We start from the raw sequence: 17,987 nt of genomic DNA on the forward strand, positions 1-17,987 counted from the left end.
TCTTCAATAAAGCTTGGTTCGAGAAGCTTTTGTTCAGCATAATATTCAAGGATGAAAAAGGTTGATGTCCTTTTTTGTACAAAAAATAGCTATGTAATGTGCACAACTTCCTCGTCATGTCTGGACTTGTCCAAGTTTCCTGTTTACATTTATGAAACAAGAAAGGAACCTTGAGAAAATATGCAGATGTTTATGGGAATTTAGTTGAATATATCTACATCATTGTACCAAATTTGGCTTCTCAACTAAAATTTCTAGCATTCATCCAAAAACCTTTTTAAATTGTCACAAGTCCACTTTCCCACTACAATTCTTAGTTATCTTATGCTTGAACACAATCACTCATTGCATGCTGACTAACTAGACCCTCATGCCAAGTAAATGAGGGCACATGTCAACCCTACCAATAAGGAAAGAACTATGGTCTCAAGGCTCAACTTTGACTAAGAACACAAAGAAAAACGACTCTTCCTCAAAGAGATACCTATCCAAAATAGATGTTATGACTTTTAAGAAATAGAACGCAATAATATGTTTTTACGGTGTGATGGATATGGAGACCTATGAACATTAATGAGTGGTCAACATACCTCCCGATTGTAGAGGCTACATACATATATGAGTGTGTGCAATTTATCAGGCAAATCATACATTTACTAAGCATAACCACCAATATCATTTCTCATTAGCATGATGTTTCAGTGTATAAAGATTACAACGTGTTATCAAGTACTACAATACCAAAAACAACGAAGAATATTACAATGTCGTATCAGTCATACTATACCAAAAGATGATGAAGCTTTCAATGTGGCAAAATTAATACAATATCAAAAACTGAAGAAGATTCCAACGCCTAGATTGTTAAAAAGATATATGCATGTCTATTAGAGGCATAAATCAGCCTATGAGATAATCATAATTACAATTTACAAATATGGGTGAATTCATGTCGTCATCCATACAAAAATAAAAATAAAAGCTCTAGCTTTCTCTGAAGCTCCATAATCATTATCTGAATGCATGTGGTGGAAAGATTTTTGAGAGAGGTATGCTGATAGACCAATTAATCATCTCTGTAGTTCCACCAGAATAACCCTTCTTCCAAATTAACAACTGCATACACACTTCAATCAAGGATATGTACTCATAAGTATAACTAACAACCATATTCCGCCCACGCATCCATCCTCATATCTACACAATTGGAGAAGTTTTCTATTCAATAATGAATTTGTTTATTCTTCTTCTTCAGTAAGCTCTTAAATATATTAGCTAGCATTCTTGACCGCAGCCTTCCACACAAAAAAACGCTTGGAACAATACATATACAGAAGAACCTCATTGATTACTACGCCTAGTGGAAATACATGGTTTCATCTATACATTCTATTAACAACACAGCACCTCGTGTTATATGGCTTGAAGATGATTTTTACTTTCTTCTCCTTCGTTACTTCCCACCCCACCATTTCTTCCTCTTTGTCTCGGTTGAGTCAGATTTCCCAAGCTTCTTTAATATGTTTTTAGTCTCCTTCAACCTTCCTTTGAAATCCTTTTTCCATACTTCAAACTTATGTGTCACTTTTTGAAGTTCTTCATTTGGCTTGAAATTTGCTTCTACATGCCCCGATTTAACTTCTACAAGGAAACCAACATCATCATTGAATATTTGTGTTCGACGTTCTAGTTCCTTTGATAACTGATTAATCACGGATCTACTGGGATCAAATTCACTTCTACTAGTATTGGACTCGGAACGAGGGGTTATGTCAGGGGTATTTCCTTCAGAGTAATGTAATGAACCACCATCTCGCTCATTATACTTCCTCTCTAGTACGAGAGGTTGCTCCACAACCAATCCTTTTGGTGTAGCACAGAGATTTTGTTGTAGTGTAGTTATCTGTTTCGTCCACATTTCCTCCATTGACTTCATTTTAGCTTCATACAATGTCCATTTTCTCTCATACTCTTTAATAGTCTGATGTAAGACAGCATTCTCTTCTTCTTTTCTTTGTAACGCAGCCCAAATTTTGTCTTGCCCACCTTGCCAATCTTGTCCCCTTGTACTTTTATTATCTGATTTTTTGTTGCCGCCATATACCTGCAATCCAACAGAATCTATCTCTCAGCTGAGACCAAAAAACTTTTAAATAGATACGAGCTTTCTGAGATTATAGTGTCCTAGGAATCATGGTGATATGCACTTTCAGATCTGAAAATCAGCAGCAAGTGTACTGCAAAGACTCAAATACTTTTTCAACACACTTGGACCAGGTATTAAACTATGAAAATGAAAACCGACTCTGATTAGAAGAATTGACACTGGCCCAGCCCAATCCTATGATATTTGAGAGCATGAAAACCTAACGATGGGAGTTTAGAACTGTAGTATTCAATGCAAGCATGCTGCAAACTCCCTTTATGAACTGAGTTTTGGGGAGGCAATATGTACAAAAGCACCTTCTTATAAAGTCTCTTCAAGTTAAGCCAGAAGGACCGTACATTTTCTTACTTCTTGAGGCTGGGAAACTTCCCATAGAGATCACGGCCATGGAAAGGGTTATCGAGTACATGCTTAAGGTTCACAAAAACCCCTCTCATCAACTTCCTATGATCACATAGGAAATAAGAACCATGAAACTGCATCTTAACGGCTAAACCATTTCAGTTCAGTTTAGGTTGAGAAATTTGGTTTGTTTTAGGTGTGGCCTGGAGGTTCAAGGTTCAGATTTGAATGTTTCTAGTTCAAGTTTGTTTTGAGCAGTTTTGGTGTAAAAATTTTGTGGTTCGGTTTAACAGTTTGGTTTGAAGCGCTTTGAATTTGAGACTAATGAACCAAACCAAATCATTGCCAATTACTAACGTGAAGCAAGCAAAAAGATTAAAAAGACTCGAAAAAGCAGAAATTTGGGTTTCCGATGGATGTAAGATATGAGAAAATGGTTTGCCAAATGATGTATTACATTTGCTTCAGGGGGGGTCAATAGATTCCTCTGTGGATGAGGCTTTTTTGCACCACATTATATTACATATATTGCACCAAACTATGAGATCCTCACTCCATTCAAGGCAAGTTAGGACTCAATTTGTCCCTTTTGGTAGGAATATGCACTGAGACTTGGCTATCAAATGCAACACACCCTGTGATAATGTTAAGAGCAACCTGCAGAACCTTGTCATAGCAGAGCACAATAGAGATTATGGGCTTGATGGACCATATCTGTTGATATACGTGCTCAGTTCATTGTCTTATGCACAAGAGTCAACTAAAAAGTACTAATCAATGGTACATGCATCTTGAACTCTTAGTCAAGCATCCTGGCTTTCACACATTTCGCATGTTTAGGCTTTGCTTGAACATCAAAGGAATACAAATACTACAGTAGGTTTTTGAAGATGTTATTAGCATTATAATTATTTCTTGCTCGCAAAAACAATATAACCAACACATTACCTTATTTGCATATTTTACTTCGCCATTTTCAGTCACTTGAGGTTTGGTTATGAAGCCACCATCCACTTCCTCTTTTCTAATTATTGACATGCCCATATGCACTTTGACAGATTGATGTGCAAATGATTTCCTGACCAGCCATCCTCTTATCACTGGAATCCACAAGAAAATTCCAGTGATAAGAATATGCTAAAAGAACTCCTATGAATACAAGATAAACTCCAAAAGCACTACTTTAAAATCATTACGAAGATACACTAACTTTGCATGTTTATGAAACATCTGCATCTTTTAGGTCAGCAGGAAAACAGCAGCATGTATCCAATTGGATTTTGAGACTTACGAGCTTGCAAGAATGTTAATGCTCTTTTCTGCTTCTTAAAACTGTGTCGAACTTTGTACCCTCTATATGTTTTCTGAACTGCAACAACCCCATCCAGAAACTTTTTGCGAGTCTCCTCCAGTTTATCAATCTTTTGAATGAAATATCTGTGTCAGTAACATTCTGGAACTATGGAAAATTATTCTCTAACAGCTAACTTTTAAAGTCTAAATATTCACATTATAATGACATGAACATAGCATAGTACTAAGAGAGCCCTTCTGATAGATGTATTTAGACATAAGCACACACATGTTTCCCGTGTTTATTGGATATTAGCTTAATAAAAAATCACATCTCCCAGGGGAAGCATTAGTTTTCATGCAATTGCATATACAATTTACATTAATAAATATCTTTTTTATTATTTTCATTTCCTTAGTTTTTGACAGCAATTTAAATTCATAGGTATCTTTTTTACAATACATCTAACTTGAGAATCTCACATGTGCCGAAAACCAGTTTCCCTCGTCTCTTTTTATCTTATTTACTTTTATATTTACTGAGTAATATTTATTTTATTTTGATTTGTTGATTTGTTGTTCTCAAAGACGAGACAACGCTTAAGATGTAATCTCTTGTTTGGTCTTATGGGCTATTTTGGCCTCTTAAAAGAAGTTAATATATCTTTCTTTCTTACTTCTAGGGATTTTTCTCATAAATCCTGATACATGAATTCTGGCCAGTCACTTTTCTATTACTGAAATATTCTACACTAATTGCACCTACTTTCTTATGTATAGCAAAAATTACCTGTTCTGGGTGGAAAAACATGTTTCTCAAGCCCACACGGTACATATAAGGAGGAATATTAAGCCTCTGCAGTACTTCTATGCATATACCAAGCACATCATGTCCAGTTGCCTCACTAGGTGCAAGCAGAATACCAAATCTGCATAGTGTTTGGGTAAAGGAATATAAATATAAAATATGTAAAATACCATTTTGGTTTTTGAGTAAAATATACCCCGAACCCTAGATAAAGCTTCAGCACAGGTAAAATACACTTGAAGCACACGTACCTGCTTGCAAAAAACTGATGAGATATCTTCTCTATACATCCTATTCTTAATGCTCTGACAGCTTCTGTGACTCTGTTCAGCCGCAACTGTTCAAGTACAAATCTTTCTTCGAATGAATTTGTGGACAGAAATTTACAAGGCATAACACAGAGTATGAAACGTGGTGAACTGTTGTGTAGCTGCCACATCATCTGTTGCACCCACTCCTGAAACCCCTTGCACCAAAGATAAGGACACTCACATGATCAATTAGCATAACCAGTTTTCTAAGCTAGCATTAATTGAATAAATTGTTTTTTTATAACCTGGCATCTGGAGGATAACGTCAGTTCTGAATACAATTCAAGAGGATAGGATTTCTCTGAAAGATATAACCGAGACAAGCATGAATTTAAGATTTGCAGAAGTTGAGGCCCAGCAAAATTGTGGGCTCCCTCTAAAATGGAGTTGCCATCATAAGTCACCTGCATAAACATGATCTTTTACCCAAATAATCATTCATTAAACAATGGCCTGCTTTTCTATATTACGTAAATATTACCTCTTGAAAAATGTGAGATATTGAATATTCATGGTTGCTCTTCTGTTTGCAGCAAGAACTGGTAGCAATAAGTGATTCTAATCTTTGTGTAGAGTCACCTTTAGGTACATCCTCCAAGAAAGGAAATAATACCTGAAATTTTTAATAGTGGACTACATTCAAAATAATGAACCCTATCATCAAACCAAGTGCAAACTAATACTGATTTGATTACTCCTCCATCAATAATGCCAAAAATGTGACAAAAATAAAACCTGTTCGAGGAATTCAGTGACAGCATTCCGTGCAGAGCCAATCCTATGTTGTCTATATATTATATCCTGAGAATTTCAAAATATAAATTCAATTTCAAGCACACGCAGAAAATGGATTTTTATCATGTGGTGCTATTGCATTTAACTTCCAAATTATTTTTTAAGGAATAGAACTACCTCTTCTTCTAGCTGAGAAAGATAGTTCTTGGTGAATTGCTGCAAATATTCATACGAATAGTTCACAAGTAGACCATCCAGGCCCTTTCTCTGCAAGCAGTATTCGTGAGTCTCACATACTACTGAAGATGCCAAATACACAGCCTGGCTACATACCTTTGATAATCCAAAGCCAGGCATATTCACAATTGTGATATACTTATTCTCTCCAGTCATTTCAGACTTCAAGACCTTGTTGATTTGGGCCATGAGCCACTGAAATAACCTTTCATATATTAGTTGAGCCAATAGATCCTTAGTAGCAGTCACCTGCACATGGCATTTAACAGTATTGAGTCATATTCAAACAAGTCCTTACATAATGAGTTTTATGAACCTAAACAATGCAGAATAGGAAAATTATGAACTCACTCTAGTTGGATCACATTCTATAATACAAAGAGCTTCTAAAAGCTGCTCCCTAGAACATTGAAGCAGACTTGCAGCATTTCCCAAAGCTGTGTTTCATCCACCACATCTGGTTATACTAGGCCTCGATGCTACAGAAGTCAATTTTTTAAAAAATCATTTGAATTTTAGAACCATGCCTTGACTCCCACTGTCGAGAGCAGGTATTGTGACATTTCCAAGCCAAAGTATTGCTGCAAGCAAGCTAAAAATCTGGTCTTGGTCTTGCTTGTTTATTCCAAATGCACATAGGGAATCCTGCATAAAGACAAATAGCCTAGGCATAAAGGCATTTCTTTTTTAAAGCTTAATAGAGATAGAAATAAGATAGCACAAGATGCTTTTCACTCACAATAACGGACTGAAACTGATTTTGGTATTTGGTTCCATCCACAAATCCCAGCTCACTCTTGTTCAAATAATCAAACTCTCTTACACCCGTAAGACATAGCTTCTCTGTGAGCACATATATAAAGACCCAAACATACTAAGTATCTGGTTTTGAAAGAAACATGAATGATTTCTAGATTATATCATACCTCTCAGGACTGAGTCTGCCCCCTCACAAAGCTGGTAAAAAATATCATATGACCATTCCCCCTCATCTCGCAGTACAACTCTTGACTGCAACAACTTATTGAGATAATTATTACAACTCTTATATAAAGACAAACCTGATACTATAAAAATGTTGGCATTCAATGTTTCACTAAGTAAAATACCTTCTCAAACGGAACTTTTTAGCATGATGTAGGACCATGTAACAAGACAGAAGTTAGAAAATTAACAATCATGTCAGCTTTCCAGTATATGTAATTAAAATGGACCAATAGAAAGACTTCTTACCAGTTTTCCACTCCGCACCTGTCAAGCTCCCAAAGTTGTTGTAATATAAATTTACCATTTCCCCCTGAAAACCACAGCAATTTTAACCCTCTTATTCATGCATTATGTGGGAAAACTATCTCTTCATAAGTCAATAATCAATATAGTGTTGGAAATCACTAAGGTGGTGTGAAAAACTACCACACAACTGGATGGTTTTGCACAAGTGAAAGCTTCCATAATTGGCTGAACTGCCAACAATAACTTTCCTAATACATAATTGCCTCCACAAGAAACCAAATATTGCAGTGCTGATTTCATTGTTTTCAACTTCCCTACGTCATTCTCACCACTGAAACAACATATATTTTGTCATATCATGCTCTATGAATGTCAAAATACAATTTCCACAGAGAATAGATGCTTTGATTATACATCCAGTGACTATACATTGCTCACAATCAAATAATGCTATTGAGATTGTAAAGCTTTTACACATACCAGGAGTATCAAGATTAACCTAGCATGCAGCCTACATACCTAAAGATAATCGATTGGTTCATCTCATCTGAAACATAGTAAACACAAGCGTAACCTCAGCTGGAAAATCCAAGCAATCGATTAATAAGTAAAAAATGGCATTGGATGACAAATAGTACCTCTCTTCATTGCTTTAAATGCATTTTCTATTACTGCATGAATGCTCTCGTCATCACATTGTTGTCCCATAGATGAGGGAAATGCTATCAGCATAGACCCAGCTCTTGTCTGCAAAGTCACAAAAACCCCAGCATAATCCACCTTTCCATTAGTAATACCAATTTTATTGACGATGAAGGTCAGAGCTTACATAGATCTTGCCCATCTCATATCTTCTTTGCAGAGTATGCAAGATTGATGGTTCATTTATGTAGCTAAGCTGAACAAGGTCATTCACATCGTCGAGGGCATTTGGGTTGGCAGGAAGAAGCCTGTTGGACTGCAGTCCTACAACCTAATATGCAACAGCTTAGAAGTCCATTGACCATTAAAAATCACAAAACACGGTTGTAAAGATTGCATCAAGATCAAAAAATCATATGGAACACGTGATGCAGGCTTTCATGGAAATGCATGCCAATGTTGTGAGCTTGATACAAGAGATGTAAACATTCCTATCAAGGTCAGTAGGAAGCATATGCACACAGTGAATAATGTCACACGGTAGTGTATTAAGTCAAAACTTTTATCAACCTCAAGAGTACACATACTTTCCAATACATACATGGCACGGCTAATCAGACCTCGCTCCATCAAACGTTTTTTTTAGATTCTACTTAGATGATCCCATCACTTTGTTTGAAACTGAAATTTAAGGCTAGCAAGAAAAGCTCTAGACCATCCCTTAACCCGAAAGAGTTCAGAGATTTGAAGTAAAGGGATACGTATTTTACCTGGCCATCCACTAGAGAAACAGTAGAGTCTAAATCATCAGTTGACTGGATAACACCCTGTGTCCATTTACTTTCTTGGTTCAAAAACCATACTCGAGAACCCTGCAGCAACAGTCAAAGAGAATTTATCAATTATGTTATGATCATCTGAATGTCTTTCTAGGGTTAGAACCTTCACCGATTGCCAAAAGAATAACTTACGCTTTACATTCCTCAATGAAAAGCGGTAATGTGCATCCAGATTCTTAAAGACAGGAAGCAAGAGGAAATACTAGCTGTGTTTTTTATAACACAAGGATGGTGACATCTTGTGACAAACCAATTTTGCATGAGAATAAGTTCCAAAATGCATAGAATAAAAAACAGTGTTCTGAACTTTTATTGGATGATCAAAATGCAGATATTTAAGTCCTTTTGATTGAACAAGTTTCACATACTCTAAATACATAAATGAGCTTTTTAAAGATCATTGCAATTGTATGTGAGTTATAGGCATGCAAAAAAGTATTATTGCCTAGCGTATTGGAAAATTTTACTAGTTATCTCAAAAATCTAAATAGACTCTGTCATTTATAGACACCTTTAGTGATTTAAGTGTATGGAATGCCTTGACAGTTGGAAATGCAGATGAAATAACTTTGAAGAGTAGGAAGTGTCTTACAAACTAGATTCAAGGTTAAAAAGTCAGCACTTCACCAATAAGATCTGAACAAACAATACCTATTTTTGTATCTATCCAACAATCTTATGATAAATCATAATTCCCTCTTGGATATTGTTACCTAACCACCTCCACTACTGAAGAGATTGATATGCTGATCCAGTATTTAAAGGAGCTTACAATGCTATCCAGAATATTCCTCTCCTACATGGTAAACAGTTGCGAACTTAGAAGACCAATATTGTCTACTGACTTTGGTCTTATGAATCCTTTTGAATCTTTTATATCAATCAGAATGGTTCATTAAACTATGTAGAAGATCAGAAAGATTAAAGCCATGTTCCCTGACTCCAACACTGCCTTGCAAAATAGCATCACAGATGGAGAGGGATTTTGAGAGCCATGTAACTATTCATTTTGACCTGCAAGATTTGTAGCTATTCCATTTTGGTTCTATCATCATGAATATATCTGGTGTAATCTGGAAGATTTAGAAGTTCTAATGGTCAGCGATAAGCTTCTCATATCTGTGATCAAGAGAATACTACAGGTGAAAAAGAGTAAACACAATCGCATGTTATAATACACAAATATATGACAATTCATCCATTACGCTGGAAAAGCACAGTAAACTCTAATCATAAGTTCGAAATCACTAAGCCACGCATGTTTCATGGCATCATCATAAGTTCAATATACAGGAATGCCCTTTGTCCTCAGCAATAATGAAATATATAAAAGAATAGGAATGCAAAAGATAAAAGCAATGAATTTAACTGTATAAACTTTTATATTTCATTTTATTGCATTTGTATTCTTTCTCTCTCTCGGAAAATATAACCCAGGAAGCTTCTATCTGTTCACAAAGCAGAATGTGAATAATATTTTATTAATGAGAGTAGATTTAACACCTTTCTCCAAGTGTGATGATAATCCCTCTTCCTCTTCTTCATGCTATCCAATCCTACTGACTGCTCTTGTTTCTTGATTGAATTCAGCGCCTGCAGAACGGACTCCTCATCAGTGCCACCTGTATTCAATCTATCTTTGGAAATATCTATTTTCTCTAATTTCCCCTCCTCCATATGCATTTCATTGACTGCATTATTGGAATGATATTTATCTGACTTGGATGGAGATAGGACACTTGCCACATGATTTCTATTCACGCTCAGTTCATTCCTCTCATTTGAATGAGAGTTATCTTTCTCATATAGGAAGCAAACACTTGCCAGATGATTTCCGCTCACCGTAGGTTCGTCCCTCTCCTTGGAATGAAAATTATTCATTGTAGATGATGTCTTTTGTGATATGTTTCCATTAGATCGGTTGAGTTTGTACTCACCAAACAACAGAGATGGGCGGACTCTGGTTGAAGGCAAACGAGCTCTTGATGTTGGTCTCTTCGGCAGCCATGGGAGCTCTTCTGCAGGTTGTTCCTCTCTGTCTTTGATCGAGTCTAACAATAGCTCTAGGGTACTACGAGCCATCTAATGTAACTGACTTGAAAATCTCAGATTGCTAAACCTTTAGCTACGGAAAGCTCTTTTTCATCGATATTTCTGTTGTTTTAGTTGAAGAATCTACAGAAAGAGAGAAACAAAAGTACCCTGAAGAGTAAAAATTATCATTGTTCTTGTTTAAGATCCCAAGCTTCGGAAAACCTTTTGCAATATAAAGCTGCCTTTTATCCAAAGACGGCAGTTAGCAGAAATGTCGAATCAAAATGAGAAAGAGCACGACAGTAGAGCAAAAATGTTGTTCTCTACTGTCTCTGAATTCAAAACGTGGAAGGCCATTAGTGACGTAAAATATCCCCCGTCTTTCATCAAATATTGAGGAATAAATTTGCAGAAATGTAGAAACGAATGGCCTTCTAATATATTATTATTACAGTAAAAAAAGCGATCTTCTTAAATCAAAAACTCGATCGTTTGTGAAAGAACCTGCAGAGAGAGGGAGAGAAGCAGGAAATGGAAATGAGGATTTTTACGCAGAAGAGAAGACTGCCTAGAAATGTGGTCGATGGCAGATGCGATCTGAGTAGAGAGAGAGAGAGAGAGAGAGAGAAAAGCAAAAAGAAAGGAAACAGTACCGTTTCCTTGCAGTGCAGTATCTGTCAAGATAATGATGTTGCGATGAATGAAAGCGAGGAACAATCAGCTGAAAAGGAAGAGTTTAGGCAAAGCAAAAGCAAAGAAGCAAGAAAGCAAGAAAGAAACTGCAGAACACGAACTCAGAGAGTGAAATTAGGCGAACAAGTTGAGCGAGTCTCTAGCTATGGTGGTAAAGTTCATACACAATAGAGAGTGAAAGTATGAAATTTGTTGCAAAGCTCCCTTGCGATGGCATTTAAAAGTTCCTACTCGAGAATTTATTATTTCAGCAAAAGGGAACTAAGAGGAAGAGCAAGACGAAAGAGTTTAGAGAGCGCAATCTGATTTTCGTGTTGAGAAACTCTATGACAATGGCGATGGCGATGGCGTTTCTTTATACTACTGCTTCAGAAATAATTCTTTCAGAAAAATATGAATGAGTGTAGACAAAGAAATGTGAGCTCTTGTCTTTTTATGGAGCTGGTGGACTATGGCGATGAAGCTCCTTGCTCAGCAAGCTGTTTACGAAAATAGCCTTGAAATATGAAGAAGAAAACGACGATAATGATAACATCTTTGTAGACGGAGAATTTTGAGCTTCAAATCCCAATGGTTACGGGGATGAATCACCTTGCTCAGAAATCTGTTTCCGAAGATATCCTCGAGAAGAAGAAGAAAAGGTTGAAAGATTTATTCACAGAAATTTGAATGTGAAAGCACGATGGCTATGGCAATGAGCTTCAACGCTAAATAAGCCGTTTCCAAGGAGATTGCCTCTAGGAGAAGAAGAAAAAGAAGCGGATAAAATATTAGTCGGCGGAGAATTTTAAACTTAGAAGCTCGCTGGCTATGGAAATAACGTTCCTTGATCAGTAATCTGTTTCCGAAGGGAACCTCGAGAAGAAGGAGAAGAAGATAATGAAAGATATACACAGAAGTTTGAACTTGGAAGCTTGCTGGCTATGGCGACAAAGCTCCTCGCTCAGTAAGATGTTTTCCAAGAGAACCTCGAGAACAAGAAGAGAAGGAAGATGAAAGGGTATACAGAGAAATTTGAGCTTGGAAGCTCGTTGGCGTTGGCGTTGGCGATGGCGATGAAGCTCCTGCTCCTCCTCCGCAGGCAAAGTGCAAGACAGAAACTGAAAGAATCGGAGAGTGTGAACGAAAGAAACCCTTCCTAGGGACGACGTCCGACGTGGCAAATCCACGTCAGGCGAGCGGCCACGTGTGTCAAAAGTGATGATGACGTGGAAGATTCAAAGACCATTTAAAAAACATTAGGTTTATGTCGTTTTTCTTTTGTAATGACACACACCCCTCAACTCTTCTGTCGCTCCCACATGCATGTGTCGTGGTACATCTACTCCATACATGTGGTAGTGACCATCTTTCTTGGACTCGTTCGTTATTAGCTTGCCTGCTCAGCTACTTTTACTAGCTCCCAAAGAAACATGACAAAGAAGGTGTTGGCTTTTAATTGTCGTTGAGATCTCCTCACAAAACATGAAGAAGAAAAAGACGAAAGTGTCAACTTAGTTCACAATGTTGAGTGGAATGGCATGACATTGTTGTCTATATCGTTTTATTTGTGTTGACGAAATGAACAAGGGAGAAATGCATTGAGTTAACTTACTGATAGTATATGTATGTGGGGGGGGGAGACTACATGGACAACCAAGTGTCAAAATAAGTTGTCAAGAAGGAAATGAATCACCTTATATTGATTGGCTTTCTACATCAAAGATGTTTGCTATATATATTAAAATGAGACAAATGTCTACTTCAGAAAAAGGTCCTATGGCCATTACTTATCCTATAATAATTCTAGGAGTTGCCCCCATTGAGTGGTTAATGAAAAAAACATATTAAGAAGATGTCGATAAGATTAGAGTGATACATTGCATCCACGTTAGATCACTTTTCTATTGTATATGAATGGCATCTACATTGCATTGGTGACAATATGAATAGTATTATTTCTTTATGGATTTATTATCAACCATTCCAACCTTTTTGTCTTCGAAGAGGATGGAATTTTTAGAGTACATTCTCATTTTCGGTTAATATATCATCTTTGAATTGTGTCATTTGCAACTTTTATGACAACCATGCTCATGGACTTTAGGATAGTTTATCGCATTGGGTTAGATGTCATATTGTATGTGTCATTAGTTTTGTGACCCTAGATCTGCAAAGATTGCCATGACTAACAATAAATAGAAAATGTGAACATTCAAAAGGACTGGAATGTTGATTGTATAGTAGTTTCATTGGACAAGGTTTAAAGATCCGATTATTCTTCTATCGCTTCACTTTGTATTGTTTTTTTATTTCATAATATGAACACTTGGCTTTGAAATTTTGATCATTCATTGTACAAACATGTGAATGAGCACTTTGCACTAGAGTCCTGTAAAAGCTGACTATTTGCCAACTAAAACAATGCGTCGTCTTGCATGGTAATAGCATCTATCGATGTACACTTCATGAAAAGGCACATGTTGAACCAAAGTGCATCTAGATTTTTTTACAATATTCATGAATCAAATGTGAGCTTTAGCGGAGTTGTTGCATCACACAGTCGACAATTTGTCAGGAAATGCATGGTGAACATTATTAGGGACTGTGATTCGCATTTCCTAGTTTTACATTTATTGAGTGTTCTAAAAAGAGAATTATGCCAATGATCGATGTTTCTAAGGACAATATTTCTTAGATTACGATGTTGAGAATTTTATCTTATGTTGGATAATCATATGTGAGAGCAGATATATTTTTGTGGTTGGGAGTTTGACATTTGTACATGTAATGTTTGTCATGCTACAGTCCTCCTTGGACCTTCGCTTAATTGATGTCAATATTAATGTATTGCCTATGCTCAGTAAGGAGCACTCACTTTCGTGCATGTCATTATTATTTCAATATCAATCATGCTTTACGGGTGATTTGCATTACATGCCTTTGATTTCCCAATAATTTTCACTTCTTCAACATGTTGAAACTTGACAACCACATAGTATGTTATTCCTCCCCCTTCTCTTGTACATCCTGCCAAGTCAAAAAAATAAAAGTATTGCAATTACAACTCACCCATGTAACTTTGTCGATACAAAGTCCATTCCTTGGTATTGTCTCATTCAACAAATGATTAAGTTGTTCTACTTTCATTGTTACTCATCTGACATCACACAAATTTATACAGTTTCATTTGTTTCGAGAGGAAATTCATCTTATATCACATATTGATTCATATTACAACATACAATGTGGAGTGCCACAAAGAGGGAAGTTTTTTCCAAAACAATATATCCTTCCATTAGTTATATAAAAAGGTCATAACGGCTACAACATACAAAGTATTTATTCCCCAAGTGCTTCTTGTGTAAGACAATGGTTGAGGAAACAAATCTATGTACTCCAACGTAGAGAAAACTGTCTAGTAATTGCAAGCTATTCCATATACACATTGCAAGGTATCTATATCCATAGACAACAACAAAAGTAGCTCTATTCGGAAACAAGCCCTCGCAGGTCATAGTTATGAACCATTTCAATACTTCTTCAACCTGCTCTTGTTCAACATAATCTTTATCCAAAAAATTGAATGCTACCACAAGCTTTCAAGGTAGATAACAATGTATTCCTCCTTGTAATAAATAAACAACACAAGTTATCATAGTCTCATGCATTTTGTATAATAAATTTATCTACATCTCTTAAAAAACGTTTGCTTGTATTAGGTGTAATATGTCATTCTATTCATGATCATTCTCAACATGTTTCAACAACACTATTTTAAAGTAACAGCCATATTTAAGTTTTTTGAGTGTCATAGAAACGAGAAAGATTTTGTTTTTATTGATTTGACTTCTAATGTTAAATTCATGTATTTCGTTTACCCAAAAGATGTATATTTCCACAAAAGAAATAATAGGTAAAATGAGTTGTTGCTCAACAAATTCCCATTCTATCATTATGTTATAGTACGAGTTTGATGTTGTGGGCCAAAAATGGTTAAGACTTAAATTCAAATGCCCGCAACCCATACAACAAGTCCAATGTTGGATTATTGTAGAATTGTGTTTGTGTGTGTGTCATAGTACGTAAAATTCGTGTTCGTCTAGCATAACATTTGTTTTCCTAAATTGGAAAACGAATGCGAATGTTATTCAAACATTCTTGTGTTTTTTCCCCATTTTTTAGCCTTATTTAGCTCATAATAAATAGTTAATCCAAAAGTATGGTATTTATCGTTCTTTGAGGGTGTTTATCATACTCGAATGATTGAAACATTCGTGGAATGCGCATGCACGTATGGTACGTATGGTTCATACTATGGTGTGTGTGTGTGCGCGCGCGTCATGATGTACATGGTTAATGCACATCTTTACATTGCTACTCAAATTTGACTATGCACAAGGATAAATTTCACCATGCGTCAAACATTGTTGAAAGGCGCTCTATATGACATAATAATGCTTGTTCTTTGCAAACAATGTGTAGATGGATCGTCGTGTATTTTGTTAACCCATCATGATCATGAATGTTTGTATCATGAATAATAGGATAAGAGACCCTTCCTCGAGAGAACTTGCATGAAAGTAACGACAATAAAATGATTTCCTTAAACAAATGTATCTGTCAGACTTTATTTATCGTGCGCTTATGTTAAATAATCTTTCATTTGCATGACATCTCTTACTTATGACTCGATTGATTCTTGGCCTGAAATGTACTAGTTAGTCGTGACTCGTGAATGGTTAAAAGAACGTAGAAGTAGATGTTTTATTGCATTCTTACTAAAACTCAACCTAAACTTGTCAAGTTTCTATGAAACTACAAAACCCACATTGTGTTTCTTTCAAATTCATGATACAAAGTACTACACAATAATTCACACCATATTGTAATGATTTGTTTTTTTTATCTATTTGCTTTGAAATTCTCAACAAAGGTTAGAAAGGTAACAAGACGATGAATGTAAATTGAATACCTTTAATGTTTAATTAGGTTAACAACACATGCAAAAGAGGGATATCTTTGTCAACAAACCTACTTCAAGGAGCCCCTCAATTTTATTAATTTGTATGTATTGGTTTCTTGTCAAAATTCGCATGTAAAAACTTCATCTAGTGTCAATTTTATGATAGATTTGCTTTTGTTTTTTGTCAATGTCTCATGTCTATTTGCATCAACGAACATTGCGAGTGGATAAAAAGCAATTTCCATATAAATAAACTAAACTTTTACTCCAAAGAAAGCCTAGATGTCACATATCATAATCGTCGTGAAAGCCAAGGGAAAAAGTATATTACATAATTAATAGAAATTTAACATGCATTATATTGCACTTGCTTGGCACTAAGTCTTGTCATGGTCTTTTGTTAACCTTTGTTTGTACAAATGAAAACAATTTTTTGGGTATCTATATTCTCGTTGTCCCATTTGACACATGCACGTGAAAGCTAATTGCATTTTCTCTTTTCCTACAAGTTGGAACTTGCAACAAGAGATATTTCACAAATCAATGAATTATTTTTACCTCGGGATCCATTGTTGTAGAGATTGTACATATGCGTAGGTGATAAAGATATTTTAAATTCTAACAATTCTTGCGTTCATGTTGCACACCCTTTTCACTCTACACAAGGGAAAAAATATTTTCAAATGATATTTTTATGGCATGCATATGCCACTTAGTTTGTGCAAAGCTTGCGTAAATTTTCATAATTGATATTATGTTTAGAGAATCAAAAGTTTTCCCCCTTGTTGGTATTCTCAGATATATGATTATTTTTCTCAAATGGATCACGTGTGTCTTTTGTTAAATATATACGGCTTCAATCTATGATGTTACTTACGCCTCAACTTTCTTCCAACTTCATTCTTGTGAAGAAAAATTATCTTAGTGTTTCTTTCAATGCACTTCAATATTGACGTCTCCTTTGATGCCGTCACCCCCAACAAAGACATATATCTAGAGTTAAAATATTCTTGGTTGATCATTTCTCTCAAATAGGGTATAGAGTAATTCAGTCAAAAGAAAGCATTCACCATAAGCTCAATTCACCAAAAGAATGTTCTCACACTCGTATTTCACTAACATGCACTCACAACCACCTCTAATTGAGCTTGTTTATGCATCAGAAACCATTTTAAATGATATTGGCTTGGTTTTAGTATACACTTAGAATCACATACACATGCTCGTCCCTTAGCTTAACTAAGTAAAATCCATCCAATTTTCTTCAGTAACTTGACGTTCATCGACATGCTTGCCAAAACTTTACAAAATATCGCATAATGCAAGATATTTGTACAATACGACAAATTTCATATTAATACCTTTATTTAGATAACGGTTTCATGAAAATGATATTATTGTACTGCAAAAGACAACTTATGTTTTCTTGGTGAAATAGCCTTAATGCAATGTATAAGCCACCTTTTTCTCAACTCGCGACATCTCAACCTACGTGGTCTTCCCGTACCTCATTCTCACCAAAGCATCTTGGATATAGAATTTGCAGATGACACATCGGTCTACCTGCAAGGGGACTTGGAAAACCTCCAAAAGCTAGAAAGTGGGTTAGCCGTATTTTGCAAGAGATCCAATGTCATGATCAATTGGCACAAATCCTATGCAATATGGCTTTCTCATGAAACATATCTGGCGTGGCACCCACATCCCA

General features: G+C 35.9%; 1 protein-coding gene across 3 annotated transcripts; it reads right to left on the reverse strand.

Moving 5' to 3' along the window:
• Positions 1–811: 811 nt before the first annotated feature.
• Positions 812–12,416, reverse strand: LOC147870302 (myosin-1-like). 3 transcript variants are annotated; one of them, XM_087338726.1, is made up of 22 exons: positions 10,111–11,198; positions 8,539–8,640; positions 7,956–8,099; positions 7,765–7,873; positions 7,646–7,673; positions 7,307–7,457; positions 7,127–7,190; positions 7,003–7,016; positions 6,820–6,913; positions 6,633–6,736; positions 6,421–6,538; positions 6,245–6,330; positions 5,990–6,142; positions 5,834–5,923; positions 5,657–5,722; positions 5,403–5,534; positions 5,167–5,325; positions 4,862–5,067; positions 4,593–4,731; positions 3,801–3,930; positions 3,458–3,609; positions 812–2,104 (listed from the first exon to the last, which is right to left on the reverse strand). In XM_087338726.1, exons 1-22 carry the CDS (start codon positions 10,687–10,689, stop codon positions 1,454–1,456), a joined length of 3,471 nt encoding a protein of 1,156 aa, XP_087194852.1. In that variant the 5' UTR covers positions 10,690–11,198; the 3' UTR covers positions 812–1,453. The 3 variants fall into 3 exon arrangements, with proteins under 3 accessions (XP_087194852.1, XP_087194859.1, XP_087194861.1); XM_087338733.1 differs by having other exon boundaries at positions 6,820–6,904; positions 10,111–11,197; XM_087338735.1 differs by lacking the exons at positions 812–2,104; positions 3,458–3,609 and having other exon boundaries at positions 3,814–3,946; positions 10,111–12,416.
• Between the last annotated feature and the right edge of the window lie 5,571 nt (positions 12,417–17,987).

The sequence above is a fragment of the Azolla caroliniana genome, unplaced genomic scaffold, assembly GCF_043228905.1.
Source record: "Azolla caroliniana isolate FFs.n. ecotype wild unplaced genomic scaffold, voAzoCaro1.0.p SCAF_1, whole genome shotgun sequence".
NCBI lineage: Eukaryota > Viridiplantae > Streptophyta > Polypodiopsida > Salviniales > Salviniaceae > Azolla > Azolla caroliniana.